The sequence below is a fragment of the Sphaeramia orbicularis genome, chromosome 3 (assembly GCF_902148855.1).
Source record: "Sphaeramia orbicularis chromosome 3, fSphaOr1.1, whole genome shotgun sequence".
Taxonomy (NCBI): domain Eukaryota; kingdom Metazoa; phylum Chordata; class Actinopteri; order Kurtiformes; family Apogonidae; genus Sphaeramia; species Sphaeramia orbicularis.
This window is the reverse complement of record NC_043959.1, coordinates 44,982,015-44,998,991: the sequence shown is the minus strand read 5'-3', so window position 1 is coordinate 44,998,991 and position 16,977 is coordinate 44,982,015. Positions and strand designations below refer to the sequence as shown.

The 16,977-nt window shown below is 37.1% G+C and overlaps 2 protein-coding genes across 2 annotated transcripts; both read right to left on the bottom strand.

The window, feature by feature from the left end:
• Positions 1–155: 155 nt before the first annotated feature.
• Positions 156–5,155, bottom strand: prrg4 (proline rich Gla (G-carboxyglutamic acid) 4 (transmembrane)). Its single transcript, XM_030130289.1, has 6 exons — positions 4,674–5,155; positions 4,416–4,579; positions 4,294–4,321; positions 2,665–2,806; positions 1,592–1,786; positions 156–1,455 (listed from the first exon to the last, which is right to left on the bottom strand). Exons 1-6 carry the CDS (start codon positions 4,855–4,857, stop codon positions 1,428–1,430), a joined length of 741 nt encoding a protein of 246 aa, XP_029986149.1. The 5' UTR covers positions 4,858–5,155; the 3' UTR covers positions 156–1,427.
• A 3,685-nt stretch (positions 5,156–8,840) lies between these two features.
• On the bottom strand, positions 8,841–15,004 carry eif3m (eukaryotic translation initiation factor 3, subunit M). The gene is made up of 11 exons (XM_030130276.1): positions 14,877–15,004; positions 13,900–14,032; positions 13,557–13,695; positions 13,151–13,274; positions 12,930–13,024; positions 11,770–11,853; positions 11,593–11,692; positions 10,490–10,571; positions 9,783–9,926; positions 9,337–9,397; positions 8,841–9,076 (listed from the first exon to the last, which is right to left on the bottom strand). Exons 1-11 carry the CDS (start codon positions 14,916–14,918, stop codon positions 8,953–8,955), a joined length of 1,128 nt encoding a protein of 375 aa, XP_029986136.1. The 5' UTR covers positions 14,919–15,004; the 3' UTR covers positions 8,841–8,952.
• Between the last annotated feature and the right edge of the window lie 1,973 nt (positions 15,005–16,977).

Genomic DNA, 16,977 nt, shown 5'->3' with positions numbered 1-16,977 from the left:
TAGTCTGTCCCACCAGGATAAACAAACATACACATTAACACACACAATCAAAATAATTAAAATATTGATTTTATTTAAAACATCTATAAAAACATTTAAATTTTATATCGCTTTGGATCAGGTTCACCAGTGATTGACAGACACTTTGGAGACAAACAATTGGAATGCTTTGTTGTAAAATGAGACATAAGCATCCACTCATTTTGTGTGAATTCTCTAATTTTTTTTTTTTTTTTTTTAAATCAAAATACTCACATTATGTGTGGGACATTCTTTTGTGTATACCAGACAACCTGTTGTGCTGTAAACTCCTTGGACTGTTAAAAAAAATATTGCCAGCTAAAAGCATTTACAGTATAAATATAAAACCAGGTTGTGTAAAATATATAAACCATTTTCATCCCCATCTTATTATAATACATTTAACAATTAACAATAATCCAAACACTAAAAGTAAAAATTATTTCACATGTTAGAGCATTTTGACTGGTCACTCAAACATTTTCCAACACACTCCTTCAATTCAGCAAAAAAATCTACATATTGAAAAAACATGATAATAAAAACCTGAAAATATGCAGTGAATCCTAACACACGAACCTGGACCACTGCATCAAAACCACTTGTATTATTCCATTCCATTTAAGTCTATGGCAATATAATGCCAAGTGTTACCGTTACATTTATTCCTTCTGAAGGAGACCGAGAGCTTATAAATATAGAAATCAGCCTGTCTCTCTTCTGTTACAATTAATACTCATCATATATTGAAAAAAAAAAAAAAGAATCTAGCCTCACAGCCCTCCTTCATATTTTGTGTCTTGCAGATAATGCAACACCCAAAAAACATAAGTACTTCAGCTAAATCAAGCTCAGCATATTATAATCTTCATACTCCTTCAGATAAAAAAAAAAAAAAGCAGCAAACTGGGTAAATGTATTGCAGAGCTTTGGGTTTGGGTAATATTATAGAATATGATGACACCTATGAAAAAGATGCTACTGTAAAATTACCTTTTGGCATTTGTAGTTTTATATGGTACATTTAAAAATGTACCCAGATGGGTCAGTCCAGTAGCTGAGAGGTTACGGTCACTGACTATCATCTGCAATGTCAATCCCAGTGGGAGACAGTAATTGTACATCCTTCCCTGTCTCTTTATCTGTATTTCCGTGTCTTTCTTCACTTCCTACTTTAACACACAAATGATGTCTAAAAATATACATAAAATCTTAAAAGATTACACCAATGCCAAGAACAGAGAACACAAACAGGCCAGAGAAACTGAATAAAAAGCACAAATTGACAAACGTGAAGTGGAACATAAAAGGAAAAGGCACTGTTCAAAGAAGGATCTTGAGAAGCACAGTGTAAACTCCAGTGTGTTTGATGTTAACGGATGCACTGATAAAATATCCTATGGCTACTACCGCCGTGCGCTTGCAGGTCTTGATCTAAAAGCAAAAATAAAAACATTTGTTGCAGTTTTTATGTGACATCATCACTAGGTTATTGTGTATGGAATGAAGCAAAAACAAATGTAAAGTAGATGTGAATGTTACGTGTGCAAATGCAAAAATGAATATATACCCAGGATACGGTGGAGGCGGGGCATCGTGTTGTCCACTGTTGGCGATTGCTTGCTCATATGAGGGGAGCCCTGGAGGGTTCAATTCATCCACAGGTAATGGGGGTCCAGGTGGGTGTGCAGGCTGGAGGGAAACCTCCTCGAGCCGTCGCATTATAAGAGTCGCGTTACTCCTCCGTGGACGCGCCCTAATAGAACTGGAAGAGGAATGTAGATCCATATTGTGTGTTTTATACATGTGACCAACAGTATTCAATTATTGTAAAGGTAGATGCCTGCATACAACTGTAAACCACAGAGGGTATCTGATTACTCTGAATAATTCCACACTGTTAAGCATACAAAAAAGTATCAGGAACCACAGTAATATAACACTGGTCAACAACAAATTTATTGTTGAAGTTTTTTGAGCTGATTTAGGATAATTTTGGTGTGCTGAATCCAAAAATCACATTAATTTTGCTCAATCAGGTCAACTTTCTGAACTATGCAACACATTGGCTTTTTAACATTTTTGCTTACATTTATGGGCATTTTCACATCAAATCATACAAAATTCTTTCATATTTCTTGCAATAAACTAGTTCTGAAGATTTTACTTTCGCCAACTTATGATTACTGTTTTTTTTAATATTACAGGTGAATGAAATGGCTTCGACTAGAAGATCTTGCAAAAATAAGCCTGACGTATTCTGCTACAGTTTGTAACACTTAATAAATACATCCTGTTAGAAAATGATTTTTTTTCTCTTAAAACCTATTTTGGGTGAGAACTATATAAAAAAATCAACTGATAAAGTCACAAAAATGTAATCAATTTTGTGAGAAGATCAAATTTTTCAAAATCAAATTAGCAAAAAAACCTGACCTGATTGAGAAAAACAGATGTCATTTTTGGATTTAGCGGTGCAAAATGGTCCTAATTTAGTTGAAAAAACCTAGACAACTTGTAAAAAACATTTTTTTGTAACCCAGTGTAATGCTGAAACTGTTCAGTGTTACAATACCATTCTAAAACACAACTCATAATGTGAATGTAGTGAACTCAATGATTGATAAAGACCCTGCTCCTTACCCGGCCCTGCTGAAGTCATCTTTGCATTTGCCCTGGCAAAAATACCAAACCAGCAGACCTACAATGACAACGCTAACTCCAGCAGCAACCAGTCCAACCAAAAGAGACGTCACATCCACCCGTGTGGGCCTCTGGTCCTTATCTGTGGATCATCACAGGCAACAGTGTCTAACTGACAGTACAGTTTGATCAGGGCAGAGGTTTGTATTACATAGAAAAGGTCATCTGAATATCACAGGGTTATTCTACTTTTCCCACATGAATTCTTTCACTTTAGACCAAACCTGGGCTATAATTGTGTCCCATATACAGGGTGGGGAAGCAAAATTTACAATATTTTGAGGCAGGGATTGAAAGACAGTGTATGACCAATTGGTTTATTGAAAGTCATGAGAATTTATTTGCCACAAGAAAATTGACATAATAGAAAATCTTTTTATTCTGTGTCCTCCTTCTTTCTCAATAACTGCCTTCACACGCTTCCTGAAACTTGCGCAAGTGTTCCTCAAATATTCGGGTGACAACTTCTCCCATTCTTCTTTAATAGTATCTTCCAGACTTTCTCGTAATAGTTTTGCTCATAGTCATTCTCTTCTTTCCATTATAAACAGTCTTTATGGACACTCCAACTATTTTTGAAATCTCCTTTGGTGTGACGAGTGCATTCAGCAAATCACACACTCTTTGACGTTTGCTTTCCTGATTACTCATATGGGTAAAAGTTTCTGAAAAGGTATGGATAATAGTGTTAGGTATGATTATGACATCAATATATGTTTGGTTTCAAAACAACTGATGTAGCGCCTGCTGAGAAAAAAACAACTAAATGTTCATTGTAAATTTTGCTTCCCCACCCTGTACTTGAAAATGATTAGGTTAGATTAGATCACAGCAAGTTTTGTGACTGTAAACATGTAGAATTTCCAAAGTGACAATACAAAGCTTGAAGCGGTGAAACAGGTTTAGAAAGAGCAGGAGAATAATTATCATTGCTGCAGTTTAAGTTGTTATGACCTTACAGTACTATGGCAATTCAATATAAGAGATTATTTAACCCTTTCATGCACGAATTATGAGAACCTTAATCAAAATTTTTTCCTGAGTGTTTTTATTCCTCTTTAGGCATGAAAAAAACAATGCGATTGAAAATTTTCTTCTGAAAAATTAAAAAAAAAAAAAAAAGATAAATAAATAAAATAAAAATAATTTTAAGATTGTAAAAAATACATTAAAAAAATAATATTGAAAACAATTTCTTATGAACCTATTTTTCATAAAGTGGCAAAAATGTGCACTCAGCTGGATCCATATGTTTAATTTTTGATGCACAGAAACATGTATTTACTGATAAATTGTGTGAAAACTATGGGAAGATTTGTGATTCTGGGGGTTTATACTCAGGAGAGATCTACATAATGATACCAATTCATGTCAGAAAAGATATGGAGTGTCTTAAAACTTTAGTAAAGATATGTCTAAAAAAAACCAAACAAACAAAAAACAACAACAACAACAAAAATCCATGAATATACAAAAGAACAGCTGTAGAATAACTGTCCACTGGAGTGACCACTGTGCATGAAAGGGTTAATATTTATTGTTGTAAAATGTTAGGATGTTATCACTTGCCTTCAGTGTATTTCTTCCAAAAAGCATCCTGTAAATAAAAAACAACAACAGATCACTTGAATGAATCTTGTTGTTGATGATTCAACCCTTAATTTCAATCCCATTAGTCAGCATCACTTAACTGTTTGAGGGACGTTCTCAAAAACCTCTCTTGCTTCCTCGTAGTTGCAGATTTCTTCATAACACTCTCTTTCCAGATTTCCCGGAACAAAAAGTTCGAAATCAAACCGATTGAACAGAAGGTGACGACCCAGGAACGAGTTCGCGTCCCCTTCATCCACAAACACTAGTGTGTAAAAATGGATTCAGTTAGTGAGTTAAACTAATCCTACAAATGTGAGTGAAATAAAGTCAGAACAGAATAGAAAACATTATGTTACCTTGTTTATCTTGTAATTCGTCCTGTTTTGACAGTAGACCCCTCACACAGCCCGGACTGCCACAGGGTAGCAGCACAAGGACTAGGAACAGTGGGAGGAACATTTTCGTGGGTGCACCTGTTAGTTTACTTACTATACCCGCTTTCTTCAGATTACTTGTAAACTTTTCCTTGTGTAGTTTCATGGCCTTTATAAGAAAAGCAGACGCATATGGGCACAAGTCCGAACTGCGAAAACAAAACCTAGAGGTGCGGCGGTGCGCGTGCCAGCTCCGACGCAGATAAGGTGAATCAGGAAACGTTCAAACAACAGTTCCGTTCACTTATCTCCTCCAAATTTTAACGTCATTCATCATTTGTTGACAAAATACAATCCCATACTACATCTGTGGTAATCCGTCAGAGTTTAAAAACAAACAAACAAACAAACAAACAAAAAAAAACAGCTAGAATAAATAAGAGTTGTTCCCTCCCAGCTGATGTGCGGCCCCTGCTCTTCCACATTACCTGCGCAGACACAACCAATCGATCCCGTTCACCTGGAAAACAGTACGAGTTCTTGGAAATGAACACTAGATGGCGACTCCAGACACCAAAGGGAAAGTTATCTCCAAACGGGTCAAAGTCCTGAACACATGAGTCATCTGACCAGTTCTTCTGACTCAGTGTACTCCTCCCAGGTCAGATTTAGGCCTAAGGTCAAACTCACACATCTGACACTGTGTTGTTCAAGTTTTACTTTGACTTCACACAGTTACTCCAAGATCACACATTAATACGGAAATACTTATTTATTTATTCATTTATTTACATATTTATTTATTTATATATTTATTTAAGGTCATACTCACACATCTGACACTCTGTTGTTCAAGTTTTAGTTTGACTTCACACAGTTACTCCAAGATCACACACCAATATAGAAATACTTATTAATTAATTAATTAATGTATTTATTTATTTATGTATTTATTTACATATTTATTTATTTATATATTTATTTAAGGTCATACTCACACATCTGACACTCTGTTGTTCAAGTTTTAGTTTGACTTCACACAGTTACTCCAAGATCACACATTAATATAGAAATACTTATTTATTTATTAATTAGTGTATTTATTTATTTATTTACATATTTATTTATTTATATATTTATTTAAGGTCATACTCACACATCTGACACTCTGTTGTTCAAGTTTTAGTTTGACTTCACACAGTTACTCCAAGATCACACATCAATATAGAAATACTTATTTATTTATTTATTTATATACATATTTATTTATATACATATATTTATTTATTTACATATTTATTTATTTATTTATTTACATGTTTATTTAAGATCATACTCACACATCTGACACTCTGTTGTTAACGTTTTAGTTTGACTTCACACAGTTACTCTAAGATCACACATTAATATGGAAATATTTATTTATTTATTTACATGTTTATTTAAGGTCATACAAACACATCTGACACTCTGTTGTTAAAGTTTTAGTTTAACTTCACACAGTTACTCCAAGATCACACATTAATACAGAAATATTTATTTATTTATTTGCATATTTATTTATTTATTTACATATTTATTTACATATTTATGTATTTAGTTAGTTAGTTAGTTACATATTTATTTATTTACATATTTGTGTTTACAGAAGGTACATCTGCCCCATATCAATGAGGTAATAGTCTCAGGATCAAACATGTATTGTTCATATTTATTTATTTAAATTCTATCTATCTATCTATCTATCTATCTATCTATCTATCTATCTATCTATCTATCTATCTATCTATCTATCTATCTATCTATCTATCTATCTATCTATCTATCTATCTATCTATCTATCTATCTATCTATCTATCTATCTATCTATCTATCTATCTATCTGTCTGTCTGTCTGTCTGTCATTTTTATATCAAATGACACAAAGTGCTTTACAATATAAACGAATATAAACTGTCCCTATATAGTTTTATCATTCACTTCAAATGGATGAGTAAAAATTACTGTTGTAACAAAACGCCATTTCTACATGTCTTTTTTTTTCATACTCACACTACGATGAACAGGCCTTTTTTGGGAAAAAGTTGTGAATTGGGTTCTGGTCATTTTTGGCAAAAAGGAGACTTCTTTTAAGTTAAAAAATAAAGTGCTTAGAATAGTTACAACATGGAACATACAGCTACACAGTGAGCATAAAATTCCCCTTTTTGCCTGTCAAACTGTAATTGTGTTTATATTTCACACTCCACATGTAAATATCTGTCATAGCTGTTCCTGGGCCCCGGGGCCTCTTGTCCAGTGTTTATGTAAAGCAGAGATAGGATGCAATTGAACATTATCTGGCTGACTACTGGACGGTGCTAATTGAAGTGCAGTGAGTCTTTCTCTTGCTGTTACTAACATCTCTGGATACTGTCAGAATCTTAGATTTACCCAGAGGAATGCTGATATGATGAAAAGGGGTGAAGAAAAAGAGAAACTCCAGACTTTACATAGTCTATTGTACATATGATATTACCACCTTCTACCATATACTATAATATCAAAGTTATAATGATTAATAGCACCTCGATGAGAGGAGTTTATGTTTCTATAAGGGCTCACATACCATTAGGTCTGTACTCAAAAACAGCAGATTGTGTCTGATAAACAGATCTGTGAGCTACATGGGTCCAGTTTGGTAAAGCTTCAACTCATTTTGTTTTCATCACTGAACAATGTAATTCTGCCTCTATCTGACTACGATAAGGAGACTCCTGCAGTAGATAACCCAAGCAAAGCGCAAAATATTTACATCTGGGACATTTCACATGACAAACCCTCCACGAAACAGCTACTTAAAAACAGTGAGACAAATTGAGGACACAAATACAAGGAGATCAGTTTCAAATAAAAACACTACTTAAAGCAGTTTTAAATTGAGGGAAGCTGCACGTGTTGACAGATAGTAACCTATACATAAGGTTTTGCAAACATGCTGTTGAGTCTGCTGTGGTCACATTAGTCTCTATCTGCTCTGTGCCCCACCTTGCAGGTGGCTGTGATGAGGTTGTGCTCTTGAGAATGTGTTTTGTGATTTACTCCCTCTGATAAGAGCTGGTGATGCAGCTCCCCGTGGACAACTGGACTGAAGTGAGCAGTGAGTCTGTGCAGACCTCTGCTGTGATAGGAAAACACTGCCACAATGATACCTATTTAATGTAAGTGTGAATATTTTCATAGCAGAGCTAGAGTGATAAAACAACACAATTATCCTGTACAGAGGCTGCGCACCACCAAACAGAACTGCTAAACATGTTGAGCCATAGCTTTATTTGTCAAAGAAAAACCACCAGAGTGGGTGCAGGGATTCAAAGAGTGCATTGTCAGTAGTCTGCACTTTGTCAGTTTGTGCTGATTTCATCACAGCCCCAAAGGGAGGGAACTGAAAGAGGCTGCTTTTACACCTAATGCCTAGGCTATATATCATTAGAGTTCACATCTTTAAACTCTTGGCCAGTGCCTAAAACAGATTTCTGTTCAGGATAAATTGCAATTCACTTTGTCTCAATGGTTAAATGTAAGACGGGATCAAACATGGGATATAGGAGTCCTTGTTTTTTTCCCAGTTTTCACACACACCAAGAAACAGTGAGTCATGCCGAGTACAGCTGAACAGTATCTACAAGCAAGTGGACAGTTTCAAATTTGGAAGTGACAATGAATCAGTCCAAACCACAGCAGTTAAGTGTTGATCCTACAGGAATAGTGTTGTAACCTCAGCAGACAGGGTCATCTTAAGTGCACATTACCAACGTCACCTTCTGTGTGCTTCTAGACAAGTGACCCTTCTTTTGCAGGTCATTTCTCATTGCAGGTCATAGCCCATCTAATAGTGGCATGCTGTCCTTTAACCAAAACCAGATGTTGAACACCGCTAAGAGATGAGCCCCTATTAAAGTCGCTGTATGGCTTTCTAAAAAGGATGATAAAGCAGCCTGTTGGCTTGTCATTTGAAATGAATTACTGTATATGTATTATCCCTAAATGGAGCAGTAAGGCTTTTGAATGTTTCCATAATAAGAAAAGTTCTGGGTGTGTTTTCTTTACTCCAATATAATTCAAGCATAAATTATTCCACAAGGAAAAGAAGGAAAAAAAAGCCACCAATCATCATCACGGGTCTTTTATTGGATGAATATATAAAAACCTGATCAGTCTGAGAATTTTGAAAACAGAGAATAGCAAGTTAGGCATTGTGAGCAGAGGGGTTGAGGTGGAATTAGGCAGAAGGCGAAAGGGCCTGCAGACTGGTTTTGACAGTTGCGAGGTTGGCCTTCCAGGAGGTTAGACTGTCATAGAGCTGCTGCCACTGCTGCTTTCCAAAGGTACGGTGTGTGCTGTGACTAGTTCAGTGAAAAAAAAGAAAAGAATAACAGTTCATAATTAATGAAAAAAAGAATATTATGAGACACCACATTACAGTCCAATTAAGGAAGACTTGCTCTACTGTTAGACTGCACAGTCACCTAAGTGTATAAACCACAGCATAATGGCACAAAAAAGAACTTCAAAAGAAACATTCTAACTACACACCAATAAAAAATTACAACTACATTCTGAATACATATATACAACTGTGTGGCAGCACAGCAGAAGAACTTACCTCACAACAACTTTTCGCTGCGTCTGATCGATTTTGCAGTACACCATCTTGGTCCGAACAGCTACAACGGAGAAATGGGAAAGATGAGAATTAAAAAGCTCTGACACAAAGCGCTAAAAGCGTGACTTATGCAGGAAAGCCTTTGAGAGAAAATGTACTGGGAAAATGAAAATGGATGAAGACAGTTTGTGTCATACAATGTTACCATTCCACTGTACAATTCCTGGTTTGTAAAATAATCCCTGTTGTTTCAAAGAACACACGACACAGGTATTTTTGCAACATTGCAGTGAATCAATAATTGATGCATCAGTCATAGAGTGACATGCAGTGCATGTGGCCACGGTTCAATCATTTTCTTTTTTACTAACTGCAGTCAAGAGGAAATAAAAGCACCCTTAAGAAAGGTGCGCAGCAGAGATTTATTTGAGGTGAAGTGCTTTTACCGTCAATGACAAAAGCCTCAACGTCATCAGCTCCAATCTGCAGCTCCTGTTGCATAGTGTCAAAGGAGATCTCCTTGAATTCCACTGCCATGCCCATGAATGTCAGCAGACGCATCTTGGCCATGTTTTGCTCATGAGACAGGCCTGGAAAGCAGCATGCAGGGATCATTAAGCACAAAACAGTCACAGTCTATTAGTCCTGACCCTGGGAGTTTCCCTGTTTCTTCATTTAGGAGCAAGTGATAAGGGAATCCACTCATTAAGACAAACACCGCTCCACATTTTGTCTGTTTTCAGAGTCCATCCCACACAGGCCTGTAATTATAACTAAGCTTTTAGAGGTGAGAAAAGACTCTCACTGCTGACATATACACATTCCAGTACTGTGTCAACACAGCACAAAAAACTGGCTTAATATTTATAAGGGCAGTACACATGAGCAGCTTTAGTTGTAATTTGACTGTTGTTACAGGGATAATTACTTAAACAGCTCATTAAAATTACATGACACACAGAATGTCAATACCTGTCCATAAAGATGATTGCATTCAGCTTAACTCTACACAAAATACACATACACTTTGAGTTTTAGGGCAAGTTCAAGCTTATTTTTACTTGGCATTTTAAACAATACAGTAGTTTCTTGTCTGTCATTGGTAATACGATTTGTGTGTGTGACAGTGATGTAACAAATATCTCACACTTACCAAGGGAATCGATGAAGTCTTTGTTACTCTGGTAAAACTTTACATATGCTGCTAGTTTGGCACTCACAAAGATGGTTAAGAGCTGAGAAGACAATGGAGTAGGTAAGTACAAAGATGAGGGGGAAAAAAACATGAAAATCCATTAAAAGATTCACACAGAAAAGAAAGAGCAAAGCATAGTTTCCTTTATAGCACTGGTATCACGACTTTGTAATGAATGATTATTACCTCCGCCAAGGAGGTCATGTTTTTGCCGGCGTTGGTTTGTCTGTCTGTCTGTCTGTCTGTGTGCAAGATAACTCAAAAAGTTATGGACGGATTTGGATGAAAATTTCAGGAAATGCTGATACTGGCACAAGGAACAACTTATTAAATTTTGGTGGTGATCGGGCCACGGGGGCCCACTGATCTGCCTTGGTGGAGGTCTGTGTTCTCTGAGTGCTTTTCTAAAAGAGAGTGCAGACCTCCACCAAGGCAGATCAGTGGACCCCTGTGGCCCCCCCACCCCCGATCACCACCAAAATTTAATCATTTGTTCCTTGTGCCAGTATCAACATTTCCTGAAATATTCATCCATATCCGTCCATAACTTTGAGTTATTTTGCACATGGATAGACAGACAAACAAACAAACAGACAGACAAACTTGGGGGGGGGGGACTGATCTGCCTTGGCAGAGGTTTGCACTCTCTGAGTGCTTCTAGTTGCCTATAAAATAATACTGTTGACCCATTACATTTTTAGGACCCTGTGCACATGCTTAACAAAGTTTTTCATTGTCATCATTAACTGGGAATCTTAATACATCCCTGCATTTCCATATTAAAATGAACTTGTTACAGTTTTCAGCATTATAGAATGGATAATGTTCACTTCTTGCCATGACATTCTAAAAGCTTAACTTAAAGTAGGGCCAAATAGGTTCCACTTTCATTTAGCAATAATTCCTATCACTACATGCCATACGATGACAAGAATTTGAGGATCTTAGCAAAATTTCATGGAATACTTCCTAAGTCAATGATGTTCTAGTTTTAAAAGTGCATAACTCTAGAGAATACCCCTAGTGTTTCAGATATTTAACACTAAAAATGAAGTACTCACATCATGGATGAGTTCACCCTCCAAGAAACGTACAGGTTTCAGAGTGAGCAGGTGGTCAAACAGGAAAGTGTTGGGGTCTTTGAGAGCACGGACAATACATCTAAAAAGACAGCAAACGCAGATGGGTATAAATCTGGCAGACAAATTAAAGACCAAAGAAAACTTCCTCATGCTTACCTGTGGGCATCAACACGTGCTTGTGAAGCGTTGTCTTCTGTGTAACTTCCCAGCAGCTCCACCATCACTTTCGCTGCAGCCTCACTGTAAAATATTACATGTGTCATTAATAACTGTCCTGCTGAGAGAACGAGGCTTGTGCCATTGGAGGCCAACAGCAAGGGTATATCCCCGAAATCCCCCCAATCCTCTGTTATACATAAATCTATCCATGATAGGCTAATTGTCAGACAATCACTATGAACTCAAGTTGAGCTACATTGACCTGATAGTGGCAGAATAATGGTCAGAGAACCAATTTTTCCTACAAAACTCCACCTAGTGAATGAAAATGACACCATATGAACTCTGGATGGTAGCGAGAAATTGGGCATTTGTAAGAGGACCAATATGAACCAAGTTTTATCTCAACTGGCCTATTATTGCTTGATTTATGTCCAAAAAATGAATTTCCAACTCAATCATTTGGATGACTTATAATAGTCATAGAGAAGCTGAAATTGATAGGGTACTTCCACTACGGGTCCACAATGTTTGTTATATAAATCTAACCAAATCTGTCCTAGTTATCGCATACACATGAAGGATATCCAGCGGCGGCAGTCAGAGTAAAACCATTATACCCCTGAAACTCGATTCACGGTGAACGACTTCAAAGTGTACTTCATCACAAGCCGTCTGTTTGTTTACATACCAAACCAAAACCGAAACTGAAACCAAACCGTCACTTGGGCCTTTTTGGAATTCCACACAGCTGCAAATGGCTGCAGCAGCAATAAACATGGAAATGGCTTCATTGCTTCTTGCTGCTGTGGCTGCATGGAATTCCAAAAATGGCTCGAGTGACAGTTTGGTTTCGGTTTGTTATGTAGACAAACAGATGGCTTGTGATGAAGTACACTTCAAAGTTGTTCACCGTGAGGGAAGTGATTCAGGTGCATTAGCATGGAAAGATTTAAGGATTAGTGATAAGGAGTTTTACAGATTTACGGGTTTTACAGATTAGAAGAAAAATTAGTGATGAAAGTCATACGCTGCTTTAAAGATGCTTATACATTTTTGTTCAAGACCATGTGTACACCACTGAATTCTGTTCTAGTATGTGACATATGCTGCAGTGAAAAAAATGAATTTATGTGCCGGACACTACATGTAGTTACCTTTTTTTGCAGTCAACCAGAGCTTCATATACCAGCCTTAAGAGTGTGTGTTTCTTCTCTGTGTTCAGATTCCAGTCAACAATCCACTTGCGCACCTGATCAGGATCACATGAAGGTATCATAAATCAGCTTCATGAAAAAAAGTCAACCAAAAGACATACAATAATCTAAATGGGACAGTGATATTAAATTATTGTTTATATCATTGTGAGTAAAATTACCTGATCAAGATCAGTAGGGATGAAAGAGATGGCATTACAAGTTGCTGCCACTTTAATGAGGCTACAGAAGACAGTGTATCTCACTGGTGTGTTCTCATCCATGCCATGGAAAAGATTACTCAGCCTGTAACAAAACATGCAGCAAAGACCGTTAAAGAAACATTGCTTGATCCATTATTTGCACTTACCATTTTTAAAATAGCATATTGTTTTCCTCTTTTCAGTGTTATTATTGAATATCCAACAGCCTTTCACAGGATCCACATAATGAATCCAGCATCCAATACCTTGTATTGTTAGACCTTTGTAATGGCATACTTGGGTTCTTGCATTCTCTTTCAATGTTTTCACCAGTAAAGAAGTATTTAGCTGTGAAAGTTAAAATTAAAAATGTGGCAGGACTCACAGCTGCATCCTGAGGGAGGGTCTCTCTCCTTCACGGAACTTCACCAGCTTCTCGCAGAGACTCTCAATGAGAGCCTCCTGCTTTTCTGTCTCCAGGATCAACAGCAAAGACACAATGCTGTTCATCACACTCTCCACATCTGCAAAAACACAAAGTGAGGCTTCATTTACCAGTTTCTTATTTGTCATTTATAGCACATTGTCAATCTGTTGCACAGCACACAGTAAGATCTATAATGGCTGCTGACAATGTAGGTCAGCCATTGCCAGGGAATCCATATCTAACATACCCCTACTAGAGTCCAGGAGAAAAAAAGGAGGCGTGTTGTTCCACCTTTACCTACCTTTGTCATCATCCTTGAGACAGACATCACATGCCTCGATGATTTGAGCCAAGTCTACATGTAGTCCTCCTTCAGAGTTCTCCTCTGAGATATCAGCTCCTTTTGCCTTGATGTAGGCCCTCAGCTCTGAAGCCTGTTAAGGAGGAATTTACTATTATTTACAATGTTATGTGCATAACTAAGCAACTCAAAACTTATAGCATGTATTCAATGAACTCTACTACTCTACTTACTCTACAACTGTTTCACCTGTTTGCCCAAAAAGAAAATAACCATTTAAAATACAATGCACATTTCTGGAACCATTTTCCTTGTTGTGTTTACAGCTACTACACAAGCTGCATAGTGCTTTGTTGTTAAACACACACAAAAAAAACTGAGTAGGTTTTGTTTTTTGATATCTCTGTATGTACCTCTGATTTAACATAAAATACTTTGGATGTAGATCCCAATAACATATGTTAGAATCAGTTAAGTGGTATTACAAACGAACAATAATGAAAAACGTTGTTTATCATGCAATAAGAGAAATGATATTTATCTAGTCATTAAGTACAATATGTACCAAGTTCACTGTAATAGGTGATTTTTCTGTCTTCTTTGTTTATTTAGTAAACAAGCTAACAGGTAACTGCTAGCACCTTAGACGGTGCATTACCTCTGAGGATAAACATAACAGTGTGACCCGTAAAACTGTAAACAGAAAAAAAAACCTATAGGGAAGACTCTCAAATAATTAACAGACATCAACTAAACAGGTTGTTTTCCAAAGTGTATAACTAATTGCGTGCTTCCAAATATGCTACATAATCATCATGCAGCTAGTTAGCTATCAGTTAGAATGTACCGGTTAGCAGCTAGCACTGTTTGACTTGGTTAGCATGCTAACAGTACGTTTACAGAATAAATAGTCTTCGTTACAATAGTCATCTTTGAGCGGAACAAAGAAAAATGTGTTTGTAAGAAAATGGTCGTACCTGATCTTCTTCTGTAATGTCGATAAAAGCCGGAACGCTCATTTTCAGTGAGTTTGTGAATCTAGGTGATGAAATCCACGCTCCCACGGCAGCAAAGACCTGAGCGGAAAAGAAAAGTCAGCAGCGGCAGTGACGTCAAAGCTCTTCCGGGTCATGTTGTTAAAGGTGCAGTAACTGAAACAGATGTTGTAGGAAACGTCACTGAATGTAACAGCAGTGTTATCAAGTCAAAACTACTCTCTTTCTCATTACTTTGATTTATATGATATGTTAAAACAAAATATATTAAATATTATAGATTATGAATCAAGACTATGTTGGTGTTACTTTAAAGCTTTAAATGAGTATTTTTATTAGTTTCATCTTGCTGCCCCATACTCCTACAGGGGTCAGACAGCCTCCTTATTTATTACCCACAAACACTTCCACCAACACCCTGCAAACTTTCAGTCTTTCCAATTCCGATATCAATCTGCTCCCCAGGAGATTAACCCTGGATGTCTTGGATGAGAGTTACAGAGGTGAACCTGATCCCCAGGAGAGGTTATCTGATTGAGTTGTGGTCCATCTGCGTGGACCACCATGGAAGGCCCGGCCCAGTGCTTCTCAACCCGGAAACACTGTCAGCCTCAGTGTCAGAGGACCACTCTTCCTCTGCTCTCACTGACCTATTGCTGTCGGGCCTCCTTACCAAGTGGGATCCTGTGTATTGTAACCATGGCTGATTGTTTGGTGATTGAGATGCATGAGGTTAAGAGGGTAAGAAGAGCAAAAGTTCATCCCTAAAACTACAGAGTCAGGTTACTAACATTTGAGGTGTTGAGCAGACAGTGTCCCAGGGAAAGATACTGTGGTGTGTTTTTCATTTCCAAGCTGCACTGAGATTCACAGTTCATCTGTCACAGAAGTATGTGTATTTTGGGGGATTCCTAGACCAGAGACGCATCATGCCATGTCATAATTCCTTGAAAGACTGCTTGTCACATATTTCTCTAGACGGTTACAGTTAGGGAACTGATCTCTATTGCATTAAGCAGGTTAGATATCTTAAAATAGTGTAGTGAGGGGAAATAGCTGATGGAGAGTTTCACCATACCATTTGTATGACGCACTGTGCTGTTGGGAAGGCAAGCGCCTGGTACCAAATCTCACCCTCACTCTCTCCCTGCCCTCGTACGCTGTCATGGCAAAGAATTTATAGCCGCTTCTCCACAAGTGTGCTTGTGTAACTCTGAGGCTTTCATTATCTGATTAACAGCTGTTGTCAAGTGCCTGGTGTATTTCAAGTCCAGAATAAGAGTTTTGGAGGCTTTGAAGCTCCAGGTGCATGTGAGACATTGTTTTTGTCTTCTTTAAAAGGTTTTTAAAATGCCACTATGTATTACGATGCCAAATAGCCAGTATAATATTCATGGCGGAATGAGCTGAAAACAGATATTGAACTACAGTAAACCTTTTAACTCCAAGGAGACTGTACCTGGTACAAGTATTAAACTGAGATTTGGCCTGTTTTATATCACTCTAAATCTAGTCTTATCCTGACAAAGTAGTCTTCAGGAGTCTTCAGTCTAATCATAAGAGCAGACCTCGCCCATGTTTTCAGTGATTTATACTGTCTGATAGGATGTTTAATGTTGGTTTTTGAGTCCAGAATTCAGTGGAGAAATATTTCTTATTCCTCTTTTGTCAGTTTCCTTGCTCACAAGTCACAAGTTCCCTGAGGTTGTGAAATCGCGACATATAGTGCCAGAAATATTTAATCTTATCTCACCTTTCATAAGTAAACAGCTGTGTTTTATGGTAGAATCAAAAGTCTGCATTTTTCTGTGTTTAATTGTCACAGATGCTGAGGTGACTCTGTATGTGTCACATGGGAATACTGAAAATGTCATTCAATATAAGTGAAAAAAAAAAAAATCCTAAACCATGGCCTGATAAGATGCTTGAAATAAACTGAGCCAATCATTAAAAGCTGTTCAACCTAACCCTCTTGTTATGTAACAATTCCAAATGACACTCTTTAAACTTTGACAATAATTTAGGAAAAATATTTCAAGTCAAGTTTTTAGTATAAAAAATCTTTTGCTAAGCTTCTAAGTTT

Coding starts and splice junctions, on each gene's coding strand:
- eif3m (XM_030130276.1), bottom strand. CDS start 14,918: ATGAGCGTTCCGGCTTTTATCGACATTACAGAAGAAGATCAG. Junction 9,927..10,489: donor AGACTTCATCGATTCCCTTG/GTAAGTGTGAGA, acceptor GCTGCTTTCCAG/GCCTGTCTCATGAGCAAAAC. Junction 9,077..9,336: donor CAGCGAAAAGTTGTTGTGAG/GTAAGTTCTTCT, acceptor TCACTGAACTAG/TCACAGCACACACCGTACCT.
- prrg4 (XM_030130289.1), bottom strand. CDS start 4,857: ATGAAACTACACAAGGAAAAGTTTACAAGTAATCTGAAGAAAGCGGGT. Junction 1,787..2,664: donor GATGACTTCAGCAGGGCCGG/GTAAGGAGCAGG, acceptor TTCCTCTTCCAG/TTCTATTAGGGCGCGTCCAC. Junction 1,456..1,591: donor CCGCCTCCACCGTATCCTGG/GTATATATTCAT, acceptor TTTTGCTTTTAG/ATCAAGACCTGCAAGCGCAC.